At 40.0% G+C, this 18858-nt stretch overlaps 2 protein-coding genes and 1 long non-coding RNA gene across 7 annotated transcripts in view; 1 reads left to right on the plus strand and 2 right to left on the minus strand.

Moving 5' to 3' along the window:
- Positions 1-7015, plus strand: part of LOC127599835 (uncharacterized) — a 117778-nt gene extending 110763 nt beyond the window's left edge. The window contains exon 2 of the long non-coding RNA XR_007962186.1: positions 6859-7015. This is a non-coding gene — a long non-coding RNA (uncharacterized LOC127599835). The remainder of the gene's footprint in view (positions 1-6858) is intronic.
- Positions 1-14203, minus strand: part of LOC127599747 (uncharacterized) — a 49495-nt gene extending 35292 nt beyond the window's left edge. The window contains exon 1 of the mRNA XM_052063959.1: positions 11045-14203. Coding sequence (XP_051919919.1) covers positions 11347-12933 — 1587 coding nt within the window. The 5' untranslated portion in view covers positions 12934-14203 and the 3' untranslated portion in view covers positions 11045-11346. The remainder of the gene's footprint in view (positions 1-11044) is intronic.
- LOC127599693 (golgin subfamily B member 1-like) overlaps positions 1-18761 on the minus strand; it is a 62810-nt gene extending 44049 nt beyond the window's left edge. For 4 of the 5 annotated variants that reach the window (XM_052063822.1, XM_052063820.1, XM_052063821.1 and 1 more), the window contains exons 1-8: positions 18583-18761; positions 15578-15631; positions 7372-7527; positions 6240-6377; positions 3302-3415; positions 630-782; positions 326-505; positions 60-182 (exon numbers count right to left, since the gene is read on the minus strand). In XM_052063822.1, the coding sequence (XP_051919782.1) occupies positions 60-182; positions 326-505; positions 630-782; positions 3302-3415; positions 6240-6377; positions 7372-7527; positions 15578-15622 (909 nt within the window). In that variant the 5' untranslated portion in view covers positions 15623-15631; positions 18583-18761. The remainder of the gene's footprint in view (positions 1-59; positions 183-325; positions 506-629; positions 783-3301; positions 3416-6239; positions 6378-7371; positions 7528-15577; positions 15632-18582) is intronic. The other variant, XM_052063823.1, reaches the window with a different exon arrangement.
- Positions 18762-18858: the final 97 nt, after the last annotated feature.

The following is an 18858-nucleotide window of genomic DNA, read 5'->3' on the forward strand; positions in this document are numbered from 1 at the left end:
TACATGCATGAAAGATTATTCAACAAGTTTTTTTTTTTTAAATAATGTTTGTGACCAACCTGCTCAAGATCAGCACTGGCATCAGACTTTGCAGCAAGTTTGAAGAGCTCCTGTTCATGCATCTGGTTGATTTCAGTCAGCTGATTATCTTTCTGGATGATTATCTCTTTGAAAGTTTGAATCTGAATACAAAGACAAAATAGATCATGGGTGCATATCGAGATGAAAATATATTTGTGTTATGTTATTCTATTCGCTAGAATTAAATATATTTTGTGCCTATCTGAGTATGATATTATCGAACAACAACAGCACAAAAACGTACATTCTGCTTGTACATTCTCTCTTTCTGACTGAACTGCCCCTTCTCTGTGTCCAGAAGCTCTTTGAGGCTGTCTGTCTGCTCTTGGAGCAAACTATAGCGTTCCTCTGCTTCTCCAACCTTCTTGGTCAGGTTCTGCACCAGCTGCTGAAGTTCCTGCATCGCTCCGTTGTCTTCATCTACCTGAAGAAGTATTGTACAGTTACATTTCAAAATATGCAAAATGTGACATTATTATTCTTGTTTTTTATTGCTGGATTAAATTTGAAGAACAGGGTTATGCCATTGTTGTCCTGTGAAAAACAACCTTCTGCCGCTTTGGTGTAATGGGCTGGTCTCCTGCCACTGCTGTTTGCAAGTGAATAATGTAGGCCTCCTTCTCTGCTAGCTTCCTGTCCTTCTCTGTCAGCATCACATCCATTTCTTCACCTCGGAGACGCTGTGCTTCTACCTCTTTCCTCTAAAAAAACATTGTTAACATACAGACATCAACTTTACTGTTAGTGTGGAGTCAATAGTGATACCGGTTTATTTTGTGTTCCTTAGTCTGATAGTTGGGGGTAAGAAGCTGAGCAAATGAGGAATTTCTGGTCCATTTGGATTTGAGCATCTTGAAAGAAAGAGGATTGACCAGTGTGCGCCCAGTTTTAATAAGATCAGATGTAATCTGACCTGCATGACCCAGGGGACATCCAGGTCCCAGATGGTTGGGATCTTAAGGCTGATCCCCTTCACAGCAGCGTGCTGCATACAATCTGTGGCTGTCACTGGCCCCCCTGTACCACATGGTGATGGAGGAGATGAGAATGGGATTGATGATGGCTGTGTAGGACCGCACCAACATCTTTGTTGACATCTTGAGTTTGCACTGTCTACGGGGCTGTTGGTACTGTAGGCTAACTGCAGTGAGTCCAGGAAAGGGGTGGTGATTGACTTGAGGTCACGGAGGGCCAGTTGTTCAAAGATGTTTTTGCCACAGGCCTTTTGGCATTGAGTCCTGAAATGTGGGGCTTCTTGTACATTTGTGGAGAACTCCATCAAGGTGTTGAAAATGTCAATGAAGACTGGCTCTAGCTGAACCAGTGTCTCAGTACTGTCTTTGGGGGAGTCGGTAACCAAGTCTGGGCCCAGGCCCTTCATCCAGTTCTTTTGGGAGGGACCCAAGCCGTTCCCAGGCTAACACAAAGACAGCCTCTCGAGAATGTCCTGAGTCGTCCCCAGGGCCAGCCTGTGAAAACTGGCTTTGAGATCGGCCGTGGAACAGAATTCTTTTGTGTGTGGTGTGTTGTCATGACATTATCGGAGCAGAGTACATACAATACAAGATTAGCTGTTCAAACACTGTTCATGTGTGGTAAGGGTGTGGAAAATAATCGATATTAATTGATGCATCAATGCGCATGTGCGCGATGCGTGTGCATCGGCTCATTCGCTGGGTATGACAAAATTGACAGGTGAAATCTAGATTCATCACGATGCGTTGCCGGGTATCGGTAAAATCCGTTGCAAGCGCCGTTTTATTCATGTTAAACGTCACCTATCTGCCCTTTCCTAGGCGCAATGAATGCACCATCATTACTTTGCGTTTTGTGTTGAATACGGACGGAAGTTGTGAGTGTACATACAGTCCAGTACACTACTCGCGAAACACTATGGAAGTTCGCGCAAGCAGCAGCGAGGAAACTACTTTATTTAATGCACCCGCCACATTCAGATCTTATGTTTGGAAATATTATGGCTTCGAAAAGAAAGACGGAAAGCTTGATAAAACCTCGGTAATTTGCAAAGAATGTCGCACTACGAAGCCATACAACGGCAGCGCCACAAATATGCAGACCACTTAAAACGATGGCGCCACATCACCGACAAGGTTCCCGCCCCCTCCCCGTCCAGTTCCTCGTTGGACACCGGAGAAACTTGGCAAACCAGGTCAGTATCAAAAATCGCCTCTTATTTTGGGGGTCCCCTTGCAGCTCACTGTGACCGCGCAAGGAAAAACTATATATGGATGGCTCTTTTGGACATTTCATTTTGACACTCAGTGAGAGTGGTCTGTGTACGCTACAATACACACAGCAGCTTTGACGCTGTGACTGCCAAAATATTTTCCAATGTATTTTATTTTCTGTCCCATGGAGATGGATATTTCATATAAGACACTCAGTGAGAGTAGTCTCTTTGTGTTTACACTACAGCAACAGCTGTGAGTCTCAGGTGCCAAATTGTTAACATTTTCTTTGCACAAAACCCAATTGTGAAAGGGCTTAAATAAGTTGTTTTACACATTCTACTGTTCATAAGGAATAAAGTGGTATACTTTTTGCAATACCATACTGAATTCCATCTTTTTTTAAACTTTTTTTCTTTGCGTATTTGCATCATGTTTAATTGCACAATATCTCAACAAATTGCATTAAATCGTATCGGATCGCATTGATTTAAACTAAATGTGTATCGTGTCGTACCACATCGTGAAGACGGTGAAACGTATCGCCAGAAAATTCCATGTATCGTTTAAGTATCGCATCGCTCGTAGTGCATCGAGATGTGCATCGAATCGTCCTCAGTGCTGAGATTCACATACCTAATGTGTGGGTTCCGGACCAGATTAAAAAAAAAGGGGTTAAGATATGAAGCAGAGCGCACACACACGTATGCACACACACGCAGCCCCCCCCCCCACACACACACACACACACACAAGCTGTATTGGTTCCGGGCCAGATAAAAAAAAAAGTGTTAAGATTTGAAGCAGAGCGGGTGCACGCACGCACACCAAAACTGTTGAATGCCTGGTTGTCCACCTTGTGTGTGGGGTCTGGCACAGAAAAAAAAATCTTTCAAGATTTGATAATCCTTTGTGTACCAGTCAAGTCAAGTCAACTGTATTTATAGAGCACTTTTAAAACAGCCTTTAATTTACCAGGCCTTTATCAAAGAGAAAAAAAAACTGTAAGATGAAATGGATGGGTTTCTTGCCTTCTTTTCAACCTCCTTCTTTCTTTGTGCCAGGTGTTGTTCTAGCTCCTCAACTTTTTTCTTCAGCAAGACAATTTTCCCCCGAGAAGCTGGATCCCCTCCTTCTGATGGACCCTACAAAAATATTGAATAAATTGCGACTGAAATTGCGTACAGTGGACATAAAAAATAAAAAGTATAACCTAGATCATTTTTCTTTTAGGTCAACTTTAATATATTTTTACGTCCACATCGCTTGAATAGTTATTAACATTTAATGCATTAATGGCGTTTTTTTCTTCCCAAATGTGACACATACCAGATTTTTTTCAGGTAATGTGATTTTATCAAATCCAAGCTGGGCCTCTTTCATATGTGGATATCAATCAAATATGATATCCACATATGATGATGATGTGTCAGCAGTACGAACACTCCTCCACACACATCTGATCTATGTTATCAAAAGCCCAGTATGCACTCCACCACCAAGGTGGGATAGATTGCTCGGCTACGCACTCCACCAGGGTGGGATAATTGCTCGGCCGAGTGGCGACATCATCTGTGAATCTGCAAAGTTGTCTTGAGTAACACTTGTGGCTTTACATTTGACTTAAATTTAATCACAATTGAAACATGAAGCATATGGTGGACATTACAGTTACAGTAGTAATCTCGCCTGCAAACTGTTCATTTTATTTTTTCCCAAGATGGCGCCCGAGTAGGCAGCCTTCGGCAAGTGCTCTTCAAGAGCCTTGCTTTTTTGTTCTTTATTGCTGTTTTTGTTTTGTCACGTTGTTTGTTGTTTCATTGTGTGGCCCTGATATGGACTGTTTTCAGCGCTTTTTGGCCACGACATTCGTCAAAGGAGCAGTATCTGTGCTTGGTGGTTGCGCCTTCTCGGCAGCATGCCTGTACCAGCACAGATTTTGATTGGGAGGAATGTCGGCGCCATTGACTGTCGGTGCTGGACAGACCTGGGGCGCATGTGTTTTTTGCGCCAGTAATGGGCAGCATTTTTCACAACCCCGATTTGTTCAGTGGCTATGTCAGCGCTGTTGGACAGTTGGCGTTGGTGCGGCTGGATGGATGGCCGCTGAAGTTGAGGATGAGGAGATAGGAGCGTTGGCGAAGAGCGCCGATGCGTATTTGGAACCGTGATTCGCCGCTTGGAATTGAAATGGATTTCCATGGGACAGGAGAAGTGAACCAATCTCTTTTTTAGTCAATGGAAGCTACAGCTTCTTGTTGACTTTGAAACTTAGCTTGTAGCCGACGTGTGCACATTTTGAGCATGATGTCTTTGATCCACTTTGATTCTCTCCTCTTTCATCTCAAACTGCTTCAAACAACAAAGCGTGTGACGGAAAAGTGGTTAGGACTGCACGACTGTCCGTGTTTTATGTTATGTGTTGCGTTTATTATTTTACTTAATGTTAACTGTTTTGTAAAGCGCTTTGTTACAGCTGCCGCTGTTGTGAAAGCACTATATAAATCAGCATGTATTGTATTGTATTGTATTTATTACGCGCGGCAATGAAGTGACATCATCATTAGTAGAAGTCTTCATTAAATGAGATTGAGGGACGTTGTCAAATATTTCAACCTCCTCCTGCTTAGCTACTCTGGGGATGAGATGATAATGTAGTGTGAATGTAGTCAATTACTGTACTCAAGTTTGGGGTGAAACGAGTCCTTTGGTGATTCAAGGACTTTGATTCAGAAAAATTGCCACAGATTTTTTTTCTGCCTTCAGTACCCATTTATTTGATATGCACATTGGGAAGACAGTCAAGTCTCTCGGAGGGCTGTTACGAAAGTGAAACCGAAGAAATGTTTATTAGTAGATTACTAGATTACTGGATTGGACTAGATTGGATTACTAGAATTGAAATCACTCAAATCAACCATTAGTTTGTTGTTGCTCAATTATTGTTGAGATCAGTGGATTGAGGCTAACAACATTTCAACGTGATTTATTACATGTGACAATTTAACATTTCGGTACAGGTTTTAGCAGTGAGGATGATTTGCTTTTAAGGGCCACATAAAGTGATGTGGTGGGCAGCATCTGCCCTCCGGATCTTGTCTTTGACACCTGTGCGCTAAACTCAGAAAGGATCCGAAGAAAAGCAAAACTGCTAAAGGAAGTGTTCTTGGAAGCGCTTGTCACACAGGAGCAGAAATATATGTGCTCTTCTTGCGTTTTGTAACCAGGCAACCAGGGAAATGGTACTTTGATTTAAGAACATTTCAAGTTATAGAGGGGCTCACGGGACCAGTTAAGTTTAAAATTTGAGGTTCCACTGAATTTATTCACGGGACCAGTTAAGTTTAAAATAGGAGGTTCCACTGAATTTATAATGCCACATGTACATGTTGGTGAATTGGATAAGCGGCCACTACATCACCAAAATACCCAAGTAGGTACACGTGCAGGTAACTGAGTGTGAGCAATTGAGAAAGCCGGCTCAAATGTGCACACATCGTCCTTTTAAAAAAAGGCAAATAGTGCTCATTAAGTTATGTGTCAAATTAGACATGCAGACTTGGGGGTTTATTTATTTATTTGCGGGATAAGGATTTAACCTGAAGCATGTACCCATGCCTCTCAAAAGATTTCCCATTTGCAATTTAGTTGAGCAGGTTACAGGTCATTGTAATTGTGTGAAAGGTTTAGAAATTAATCTTTTGTCTTTACATGACAAAAACCTGCCATTTGAACAGAATGTGTAGACATTTTAGCTGCATGTTAAATAATCTTATTTGAATCTATGACGACAATTTTACAATGACAAACATGATACATATAAGTAACATTTTATGGAACTGGAAATGTATAGGTTAAAAATTCTCTTTTGAAACTCCTTCAAATAGTTGGATTACAAATGAGGATTAAGTTCAATGAAATTGTGCAGTTACATCCACTTCTTGTTTGTGCAGAGTATGGTATCTTTACCTTTTTGTTGTGTGTGGGTGTATTTTGGCCTCCCATTTGTTTTTTCAGTTCTTCTAGCTGTGTCGTAAGAGACGTCACCTTGGCCTTGTTTTGGAGACGCAGCTTTGACAGTTTCGCTTCACATGCCTCCTTCTCCATCTGAAACAGTGACCGCATGGTATTTGTTCATTCTTAACAGAAGCCAATCATTTAACTGAGTGAGAAACAGGGAAAGGGTGGGACCAATAAGGATTTCTTGAGGCCGATGCAGATTTTTGGCAGAAAAAAAATACATATTAGGAATTAAGTACATTCAATTCCTTTTTAAATTGTGGATGAGTCCAAAAAAATCCACCTGCAGCATCATCAAAGGCCTTCATAAGGTTTTTTTCTCCATATTTGTGCCGCCTGCGATTGAATAACAAAACGTAACAGCAACCTGGGGCGGCCCGGTAGTCCAGTGGTTAGCACGCGGCTTCACAGTGCAGAGGTACCGGGTTCGAATCCAGCTGCGGCCTCCCTGTGTGGAGTTTGCATGTTCTCCCCGGGCCTGCGTGGGTTTTCTCCGGGTGCTCCGGTTTCCTCCCACATTCCAAAAATATGCATGGCAGGCTGATTGAACACTCTAAATTGTCCCTAGGTGTGAGTGTGAGCGTGGATGGTTGTTCGTCTATGTGTGCCCTGCGATTGGCTGGCAACCGATTCAGGGTGTCCCCCGCCTACTGCCCGGAGACGGCTGGGATGGGCTCCAGCACCCCCCGCGACCCTAGTGAGGATCAAGCGGTACGGAAGATGAATGAATGAATGAACAGCAACCTGCTCCACAGAAAACTGAAAAGCAAGCAAAAAAAAAGGTAAAAAAAAAACAACAACAACAATTTAAGCAGAGTAATAGCGAGCTGCGGCCCAGCACTGCGACATAAGCATTTAGCAATTGTACTTGGCACTCAGTCATGAGCAAGGTTGCACGCTTGTTTTTTTCACACCTTCAAAATATATCAAATCAGAAATTGGATGGATATAAACCACACCATAACAAGCAATTACCAGAAACTATTTATGGTTTTACAAGGCCTGGACTTAAAATTACCAAAAATAAGAATAAGTTATGGAAAATGGATGGATGGCTATATAGTAAAGACTTAGTCAAAACCTTGAGCTGCTCATCCTTGGTGCAAAGTACTGCATCCTTCTCCCGAATCAACTCTTTCAGCTGTGTGACGAGCTGCTGAGTTTGAACAAGTCTGTCTGTCATTTCTTCAGCTTGAACCTCTCCACTTAAGATGCCTCCATAGGGAGAGCCTGGGGCCTGGAAGAGAGAGCAGGAGAGACTTGTGAGTACTTGTCCACATTTCAAAATGCATTAGGCTGACAATGATGCACCGCTGGTATATCTCCGGCAAGTAAGGCTGCAAAATGTGAAGAAAAACTCTGAGTCTTACAGAAAGTGTAGGTGAATAAAGGGATTGTCCTGTTATTAAAACTGCATAGCTGTATGGTCGCGAAAATATCAGCCAAATTGCCAGTTCAAAAGCATTGGTCCTGACAACAAAAATAATTCTAGAGTAATTCAGCATTTTATCAAGATACATTTTTTCCCCCATTACTCCGGGAATAATGAATATTCCTTAAAATGTAATAATAATTTTTAGGTTTTGATTCTACACACTGACATTGCCTTGTTATATAATATAGTCTACCTTCCACAACGGCTTTGTCCTCCGGAGATACCTCTCGAGTCAAACTAGCTTCATATTTGGAAGATTACGCAGAGTCATTGCTGCCCATTAGCTTCACGTTCAGCTGCACGTTCGGTCTTTGTTATGATGACTTCCTGTTAACTGCTGCTTCTTCTAATTATACGCGGATTCTGTTTACTTACTTTACAACTTGCAAACCAAAGTTAGAATAAAAGCTGGAGTCTGACTGGCTGCAATCACACACATTTCTGCTGTATCTGATGAGTAAATATGCTCACAGCGGGTCACCAATATTCCAATTCTCAATCATATAACCAGTCCTACTTATACTGCCCTTCGGAAGGTAATCAACGGAATGGGACGTTCAGGGAGGCTTTCGCTTCGAAAAAAATATACAGTATATATTCTTTTTTTTTTTTTTTTAATCTGGAATCTGTCTCTGTGCGGCCTTGTACCATATGGGCTGCAGCCTGGTAACTGGGGGTCGGGGACCACTGCGGGAAGAAACTAAGAGGACATTGAATACCCTCATCATTTTCCTGTGAAAAAAAAATAAAAAAGCACAGCACCGAATTGACGAGCATCTACCTGTAACTTGAAAGGCTAGCCAAAAATTTGATGCTGCTAACACAGAAGAGCCTTAACTGCCTCAAAAGCCTTTTGACACTGGGTGGACCAGATGAACTCCGCCTTAGTCTTTAAGAGATTAGTCAGGGGAATACAACATCGTATAGGTTTTAGAGAAAGCAAGATGGTAGCCCGCCATGCCCGGGAATCCCATAAGTTCCTTTCTTTGTAGATGGCTGTAGAAATTCCTTCTCTGGCTGAATCTTTGCTTCCGCTGGAAGATCAAAATCATGACCTACTATCTTGCTAAGGTACAGTAAACTGCAGCTTTGGTAAGATCACATGTTGCTTGGTTAGCAGTCAACCTGGCCCACACCAGTCATTCAAACAAGACTTGCACATTCTGGACATGCTCCTCCCAAGACTTCAAATAGATGCCATCATCATCGAGGTACACAGCACACCCAGGCCTGACACAACCAGATTCATTTATATTTATATCTCTCTATCAACACATACACATATATGCAAAATGCATATACAGGTTATCATTAGTTCTATTTTCTAATGATATGCGTTGACATCAGTGACTCATCTTTTGTTTGTTTGTTTGTTTGTTTATTGAACATAAAACATATACAGTAATAATTTGACAGAAAATAAGGTAGATAAAAAAGTAAAAGAAAGAAATCAGTCTTCATTCAACACAGTTATTATGTTCAAGGGAGTAGGATGAAGTAAAAAAAACTTATCTAGTCCTACCCCGTTATGTGTTTATATCTACTAAATCATTTTTATATCAATCAGAAAAGAAAAAGTAAGAAGAAGTCTCCATTAAGGCTCATACTTTACCCTTAACCGTGATATTTTCACAACTTTTGGTTTGTATCGGGATTATATACATCCTCACCCTGGCACTCTTGTGTCAATTTTCTCTTGTATTCATAATGGATATTGCAATACCTTTCTCTATTTATCAACTTAGTTCTGATTTAAAGGTAGGTTGTTTGTACTATTTTTTTTGAATTTGTTTTTGAACTCAGCAAGCGATTTACTCATTTTTAGGTACGGTTTGAGATTATTCCACAGATTAACACCTTTGCTAGATACACTTCTTTGCTTGATGTTTGTTCTTGTTTTGAGTTTTTTGAATAAGTTGGTACCTCTTAATTCATAGTTGCTTTCTCGAATTTCAAAAAACTTCTGAATGTTTTGGCAGAGCAGGTTATTGTGTGCTTTGTACATTAATTGGGCGATTTTAAAGTCAACCAGGTCATAAAATTTCATCGTATTTAATTTGATAAATAGTGGATTTCTGGGTTCCGTATATTTTGATCTATTAATAATTCGAATTGCTATTTTTTGTAGTTTGAGAATAGTGAGTGTGTTTGTTTTGCAGGCATTTCCCCATATTTCCACACAGTAGGTCATGTATGGTAATAATAATGAAGTGTATAATGTGTACAAGGATCTCTTATTTAGCACTTCCTTGGTTTTGTAGAGGATCCCTACGGTCTTGGCTATTTTTCTTTTTACGTTATCGATATGTGGTTTCCAACATAGTTTTGAGTCTATTACTAATCCGAGAAACTTGGTTTCATACGCTCTTTCTATTTCAATTGAGTTTACCATAATTTTAGCTTGGTGTTTGATTGGTCTTGTGCCAAAAACAATTGACTTCGATTTTTTCAGGTTAAGTGACAATTTATTTCTGTCGAACCAGTTTTTAAATTTGTTTAATTCGTTTTCTACGGTTGTCAGGAGCTGTTTCAGATTTATTCCAGAACAGTAGAACGTTGTATCATCAGCAAATAGGACACATTTAAATAGTTTTGAGACCTTGCAGATATAATTTATATATAAGATGGATAGTTTTGGACCAAGCACTGACCCCTGAGGTACTCCGTGAGTGATTTTCAGTTGATTTGTTTTTTTATTGTTGAGTTGCACGTACTGATATCTGTTTTCTAAATAACTTTTTATCCATTTATAAGCTACACCTCTAATGCCATATCTTTCTAGTTTTTTCAATAATATACTGTGATCTATTGTGTCAAAAGCTTTTTTTAGATCTAGGAAAACCCCAACAGTAAATTCTTTGTTGTCTATATTAGTGGCTATTGCTTCCACAAACTCCATAACTGCCATTGAGGTGGTCCATTTTTCCCTGAAGCCATATTGATTCTCACTTAACAGCGCATGCTTTTGTATAAAACTATCAAGTCTGCGAGAAAATTGTTTTTCTAATATTTTTGAAAATTGTGGTAGTAGTGATATTGGTCTATAATTTGTAAACAGATGTTTTTCTCCACTTTTATAGATTGGAATAACTTTAGCAATTTTCATTTTTGATGGAAAGATACCAGCTTTGAATGACAGGTTGCATATGTGCGTGAAAGGTCGCACTACATATTCTATAATCTGCTTGATTATTGTCATATCAATATTAAAGCAATCAGTTGACTTATTTTTAAAAGTTTTTATAATATTTGATACTTCTTCTTGTTTTACTGCAGTAAGGAACATCGTGGAGGAGTTTTTTTCTACGCATCTATCCACTTCAAACAGGTCTGTTGGATCAGGAATTTGTTTTGCTAGGTTACTGCCGATGTTGACAAAATACTCATTAAATTCAGTTGCTATTTCTGCAGTTTTACCAAAATAGTATTTTTGCCTTTGATAAAATACTCTGGATAATCCATTTTTTAGGACTATTTCTGATTACTTGGTTAAGTATTTTCCATATTTCTTGTGTGTTATCTTTATTCTGCTCTAATAGTGCATGATAATGATCTCTTTTACTGGTTCTTATAATATTTACTAGTTTATTTTTATAGGTCTTATATTTTTTTTCTGCTTCTTCAGTTCTGAATTTTTAAAAACAATTTATATAAATTGTTTTTCTTTTTACATGCGTTTTCTATTCCTTTCGTTATCCATGGCTTACTTGGGTCTTTATACTTTTTGGAAACTTTAGTTAATGGAAAATGTTTATCATATAAGGAGATTATGGTAGACTGAAATACTTCAAACGCTGTATTTGGGTCTTCGTTTGAGTAGACCTCGGTCCAGTTTTGTTTTTCTAGGTCTTGCTTAAAGGCATCGATGGAACGTTGGGTTCGTAGTCTTATTTCTGTTATACGAGTTGTTGATTTAGCTTTTCTATCGAAATAATTATGAAAAACTGCAAAAACAGGCAGGTGGTCACTTATGTCATTAATGAGAAGTCCACTTTCCATTTTATGATCTATCTTATTTATAAATATGTTATCTATTAATGTGGCAGTGTGAACTGTTATTCTGCTAGGTTTCAGGATTACTGGGAAAAAGCTGTTGCTGTACATAGTATTTATGAAGTCAGTTGTTTTTTTGTGTCTATTTGGGTTTAATAAGTCAATGTTAAAGTCACCACCTATTATTCGTGTTTTCTTATCGTTGTAGTAACTGAGCATATCTGTTAGTTTTTTATTGAATGTGTTAATACATGTTCCTGGTGTCCTATAGATGCAACTTATGATGATATTTGATGCCTTTTTATTGTGTATTTCAATGGTTAGACATTCCATTAGGTTTTCTATTGTGTTTGTCAATCTCTCGATTTTACTGCATTTAAGTGCTTTGTCTACATATATTGCAACCCCCCCTCCTTTTTTCTTTTCTCTATTAGTTGCAAACATTTCATAACCTTCTATTTCCATTTCAGTTGTTTTATCTTCATCAAGCCAAGTTTCTGATATGGCAATTATTTTAAATTTATTGAATTTAGTCAGGTATTCTTTAATTTTTGTGAAGTTTTTATAGAGACTTCTACTGTTTAAGTGTATTACCGAAAGTGCATTTTCCAATTTTATATTAGTGTTGAATTGTTCATCCAGGTAATAGTCAGAGTTTGTTACCCTTTGTTTGTTGTTGAAGAAGTTATTGTCTGGGTCAAAATTGTTCTCGGGATCGAATGGCTTATAGTCAATATCTTCAAAGGGTTGGAAGTTCATGTTTTTGGGATGTGAATTTCCCGCTCCCACACGGTCGTCGATGGCTCCCTCACGGCCGTCGTTGGTTCCCTCGCTGTCGTCGCTCGCTCTCTCGCCGTCATCACTGGGTCCCTCGTGGTCACTGGCTCCCTTGCGGTCGTCGCCGACTCCCTCACGCTCGCCGGCTGGCTGCCTCCCGGCTCTCTCACGCGCGCTGGCTGGTTGTCTCCCGGCTGCTTCAGGCTCGCCGTCTCCCGGCTGCCTCGCGGTCACTGGCTCCCCTGCAGTCGTCGCTGGTTTCCTCTCGGTCATCACTGGCTCCCTCACGGTCGGTCGTCGCTGGCTGCCTCGCGGTCGGTCGGTCTTGAAAAAGTTATTGTCCGGGTCCAAGTTGTTCTCAGGGTCAAACGTCTTGTGGTCAGTAGGGTTGGAGGTCATCAAAGGGTTGGAAGGGTCATCAAAGGCTTCGAGGTCCATGTTTTTTGGTATGTGAATTTCCTGCTTCAGTAGGGTCAGAGCTTTTATTGTCTGGTGGTGAAAAATTCTCAGTATGCTGCTTGATGGTGTTGAACTCGAGCCTGTTGTGTTGGAGTACTGGTGCGGGGGTGGACAATAAGTTTGTTATGTCTTAAGTAGGCAGTTTCCCCTCTGTCACGTGCAGCTTTTAATTTTGGGAGGAGCTCTTTTCTTTTTTGTCGTACGGCATCTGTAAAGTCTTCGTTAATGTAGATGTTGGAGCCTTTTAAATATTTTGCTTTTTGTAGGATCCTTGATCAGTCCTTGTATCTTAGAAATTTCACCACAACTGGCCTTGGTCGAGGTCTTCCAGGGTCTTGTCTTCCTGTGCGGTGAGCTCTCTCCACCTCAATTTGCCCCTGTATCAGCAGTTTCTCCTTAAGGATTTTTTGAACTTTTTCCTCTGTTTCAGTCCACGTTTCTCCCGGTTTTTCCTCAATTCCATCAATTACTACGTTGTTTCTTCTTGACTGTCCTTCCAAGTAGTCAACCTTGTCCGTTAATACAAGCATGCCGTCACATACTTTGTAGAATTCCGTTTGCATGTCTTTGGAATGGCCAGTTTGACAGATTAGATTTTTTTTAATGTCGTCTTCCTCTTTTTGGGTAAAGTTGATGCTGGTTTTTATTTCTTGGACTTCCCTGGTAAAAGTGTCAAGTCGTGAGTTTGTTGAATCTATTATCATCTTGACAACTCCTTTGAAATTTTCCTGTTGTTGTTGCAAGAGCGCCGTAAAAAGTTCTTTTTGTTGCTGGAGTAATTCATTTACTTGAGTGAGGCTCAGGGAATCCTCTTCCTGCTTTGTGTCTTGCTTCTGTTTGGGTGGCATTTTGTCGGGTCTCGTACGTGTCCAGTAGGCTTGCTGCTGGGTGTTTCTAACGTGGCAAGTGGGTTTACCGGCTCCCTCACGCTCGCTGGCGTTTGGTTGGTTGGTCTCTGGTCGTGGGTTCCAGCTGCGTAGCGACTTTTCGCAGTTAGCTTCCGTGCTAACGTCCGCGGTTAGCTTCCGTGCTAACGAGCTAGCGTTTTCTGCAAAACTACCCAGAAATAACACCAATGATGATACACAAACTATTTTCATGGGTTGCTGAACAAACTACTGTGTCTCAAGTCTAAAAAGGAAGTGACATACAGTCACTCCAAGTGACAAGCTGGGCATGCACTCAGCTATTTGTTCTAAAAAAGGTCTGGGAGTGCCCATGCAGACCCCTTTGAGAACTGTACCAACCTACAGTAGCTCGGTGCTACATGCTAAAGAGCAGTCTACCAATTGTTTTCATTTCATCAATGCTTCTGATATATAAAATATCTAATACTTTAAAATGCCATTTCAGGCTTTAATTTTGACCAAATACCTGTAATGATTTTAAAGGATTTTTAATATCATGCAGAAACACTGATCCTGGTATAACAGTTAAAGATCTAAAATTACTGAGTAAATAAAATACAACATTTTCCCCCACTGATTCCAATCTATTTTTTCAACAAAATATAGAATATTTAGTACAAAAGAAACAATATCCCATTGAGTTTAAATAATTAATGTTAACATTTTTCTGTTTTGATTCTTCTTTAGTAAGTCACAGGTGAGCCATTTTTAGAACAGACCTGTGGGCTACTCATTTTGTTAGGTACGACATCAAGCTGATAATCGGTCCATGTGTAGCTTTCACTTTGAGTAATTTTAGAATGTTCCACTGATTGTTGTATAATCATCTACATTATGTTATTTTTGCATTTAAGTATATTACAAATCAATTTCACTGATCAGTTGCATACACATTTGACTTCGTGGATTTCATCTTTCCCTCATTCATGCGATACTTTGCAAAATGTACTGTACTCTGGGATATGTAGAAAAAATTTACATGTGGAACATTGTCCGCTGAGGATGAGGCAGAATTTAAGCTCTTGAGCCCTGACTGCCATGTCAAAAGCCTTGTGCTCAGCAGTCCCGCCGATGCCACTCTATCCAGACAAAAACAACAAACTGGGAAGTTGGTACTACATTTGTGCGTACAAAAGGGGCAGAAGATGAGTAAATTCACACTTAAAAGTTGTCTCATTCAATTCTTGCAAAAAGCGATTGTCAATGATCACATTCTATCCCACCGTACACCCTCCAATGACACCGTCAGAGAGCTCAATTCCCTGAGGTGTTCTGTGTTTTGTGTTATTATAGCAGCGAAACAGGCACCACTGCCACACGAAACACGTGATGTTGCGGCTAACGACAATCAAATGTAGCTGAGAGATTTTCATACTGTTTAGCCATGTTGGCAAAACGTTTTCCTGACCCTTTCAGTGCAAACCCTGAAAAAGCAAATATGATAAACTATTGTCTATTTTGATCACAAATCAACAATATGTCAATATTCCATTAAAAGGTTCGACCTGGGGGTGGATTACATTTGTCAAATGTAACCAAGTGAAGAGTTTGATCATTTTTGACATGTTTGTGGCTATGTTGTGTAAGTTATGTGGCTCACACATAACCACAATGTGTTTTCAACATTGCTGAGTTTCTCACTGGGCACTAACGCCAGTCACTTGATCCAAAAATGTGACCGTTTAAGTCATTAAAAGTTATGCACAGATACTTACTCCTGAGCCAGACTCTCCCTCATCATTGGAAAACCATTTCAACATGGTTCAGACCTTAAAACACAGGAAACACAAACATAAATTATTCACAATCAATAAACACTCATTTGCTAAAGGATTTTGAGGTTTATTATGATTATGTCGGACAGGCTGTTTCAACAAACCCATCAATGACTGGGAGGGGGGGGGGGACAGTGGTCACTGACATAACCTAAAAGTGACCAAATTAATAATTAATAAAAATCTACTGAAAAAAAATAACCAGTGAAACTCAGTCACTGTTTTTTTGGTCCAACAGAAATATGTGGCAACACAAACACAATAATGGGGTCCCCATTGTTGAACATTTTTTGAGGGATTCCTGCAAACAGTTTTTCCCTTTCATTCATTCAACACACTTTTGTTCGACTACCGGTACTTATGAGTCGAACAGGTTTGAAAGGTGCCTTCTCCAGATTGTGTTTCATCTTTTTTCACACATGTACAATAATAATTACCATATTTTCACAACCGTAGGCACACTTAAAAGTTCTTAATTTTCTCCAAAATGGACGGGGTGCCTTAGTCCCAAAATCTGTAAATGTGTGACTTCGATGAGGGCTCCGCTTGGCTGACTGATATTGTGCCGGCACACTGCTTATATAGATGAAAGGTGAACACGACTGCCACAATTTGTGAATGGATTGTGGATGCTTGGGCTAATGTCTATGTTTGCGCTATTGTTCAAGCTTTCGCAAAAGCCGGCATCATTTCTGAGTAATGCACAGCAACAAGGCTGACTCTAACAATGATGCGAGGGAACCTGGCATGTTTGATGGAGAACTACCTCAGCTGTTCATTTCAGATACAGAAGATGAGGACTTGTTGGATTTGTGGAAGAGGATTGATCAAAAAAGAATGCGAGTTCATTGTTAAAAACAATAAAGTATAAGCAAACTCTGTTTGATCCTGCTGCCTTTCTAAAAACATACACTGGCATGGATGCATGCTACCGTATTTTTTAAGCGAATGTGTGTTTCACCATGCCTGCGTCCAATAATAAATTGCACCTTGTGAATGTGATTGAACCCGTAACTAAGATTGCACCTTTTAATACAGTCCGCCATATGGTCCAAAAATATGGTACATCAATTGCCAATATTAATTAATGAAAATTATAGTTTCAACAAAAGTTACTGAAGTGATAATTGTGGGCTTTAACAGAGGGGATCCATCCATCCATCAATTTTCTGAACCGATTTATCCTCACAAGGGTCACGGGGCATTGGAGCCTGTCCCAGCTGTCTTCGGGCAGTAGGCGGGGGACACCCTGAACCGGTTGCCAGCCAATCACCGGGCACACAGAGACGAACAACCATCCACGCTCACACTCACACCGAGGTAGAATTTGAGTGTTCAATCAGCTTGCCATGCATGTTTTTGGAATGTGGTAGGAAACCCACGCTGGCCCGGAAGAACATGCAAACTCCACACAGGAAGGCCAGAGCCGGATTGAACCCACAACCTCTGCACTGTGAGGTTGACACGCTAACCACATATACAACATTTTTGTATTTACAGGTATGCTACTTACCAGGACAAAAGGGTGGGTGGCTCTTTACTTCTTTTTAATTTTCGACAAAAGCTTTTGAGATAATCACACAAATCAAAAGATTTCTGGAACCCTCCCTCCGGCCAGGTGGTGGTGCCTTTGTGCACAGGCATTTGGGGGTGCTGGATACGCACCCAAATGTTTAGAAGTGCCCAAATTAAATAAAACTTTAAACATGATACAATGTTGTTAATAGATTCCTCTAACAAACCCTCAATGATATTTATTCAAGGTATTTTCTCAAGAGGCAATTTCTCTCGCTCAGGTCTGAAAGGTGATCTTGCCAAATTGCATCCTTTACCTCATCCCACAATCAGTCCAACATTTTGTGGTTTAGCCATTCTTGGGTACTTAGTATTATTTGTTTTGCGACAATATCCTGTTGGAAGACTCCTGTCCTGCTGTTGAGGCCGAGCTTTCTGACACTAGCCTTGATAGTCTTCAGAAATGTCAACAAAATTGGAAAGAATTGAGCATTGACAGCACATGCAAAAAGCATGAAATATTTCAGTAGTAGAGACACAAGTCTTATGGTTATATTTGTGTTTGTATTTTTTGTATAAACTTCACAGAGGAGGTCAAGACTGACTCCTAGAATGGTCATCACGTTAGTTTGCACAGTTCAAACAATTGAGGTTTTGAGAATTTCATACTATCACTGTGATCAGTTACAGCGCATACAGTAAATGTGCACAATACAGTAAATTGAATCAAATTGCTAATTTTCCTTCAGAAACTAATGTGGAGGACGTTAATGTTTTGTAAAAAAGATCATTAAGTATAAAGGTAGAAACAGCAACATATTTTTATATTATATATATTAATTATGGTAAGACTTGATTTACTTAGTCCGGCCCAGTTGATATCAAATTACAACAACAATGTTTAAATCCGTGGTCTAGTTAATGAATTGCCACTGAGCTTGTCAATGTTCTCAACAGACCCGGCTGACAGTAAAAATCTGGTCTGACCGGATTCAGTTCACATACGACACAAAATAAGCTGCATGTATTACTAACTTGCAATTGGAACAAGAAATACAGCACTGTTGCATTGGCATAACTGATAAATAAGCGAAGGAGCAATAAATACGTATTTTTCCTAGCTATTATTAGTTACGATAACTAAAGAACACTAATTTAGTACGTTGTTTATCGCCAACCAGTGACTTGGGCTAATAGCAAATAGTTCCCTTCCGAGCCTGTTAATTGCAAACGTGCACCGTAGTATAGCTGGGCATGACAACAACTTAGCTTTAATATGGGGCTGAGATCCACATTTAGACTAATTCAAGGCCTCCAAGTATATAAAGTCTAGTTGGCAACTTATCTCGCTAGCTAAACGCTAGCATCGGAGTCGAATGTGCAAATGAGCGCTTTGAAGCCTTCGACAATCGGTCATCAAATTTACTTACCGGGGACATAAATTTATGACGATTCCATCGATGATCTCCCCACATGGGCATCTCCCCAGGAATGCATCACTTTATTACAGCAACCACAACATTGGAACCAGAATGGCAAAATGAATTGACCAAAATTGTCAACAACCAGACAGCTGAGAAAGCAGCGCATGCGCACATTCCTCCGCTATGGTGTTAGCAATAGGCAGCACACTTGCATACCTTGAATTTAATTATGAAACTTTTTTTTTAAAAAGCAGGGTGGAAAACATCGATGCCAACAGTTAG

This window comes from Hippocampus zosterae, chromosome 4, assembly GCF_025434085.1.
Source record: "Hippocampus zosterae strain Florida chromosome 4, ASM2543408v3, whole genome shotgun sequence".
Lineage (NCBI taxonomy): Eukaryota > Metazoa > Chordata > Actinopteri > Syngnathiformes > Syngnathidae > Hippocampus > Hippocampus zosterae.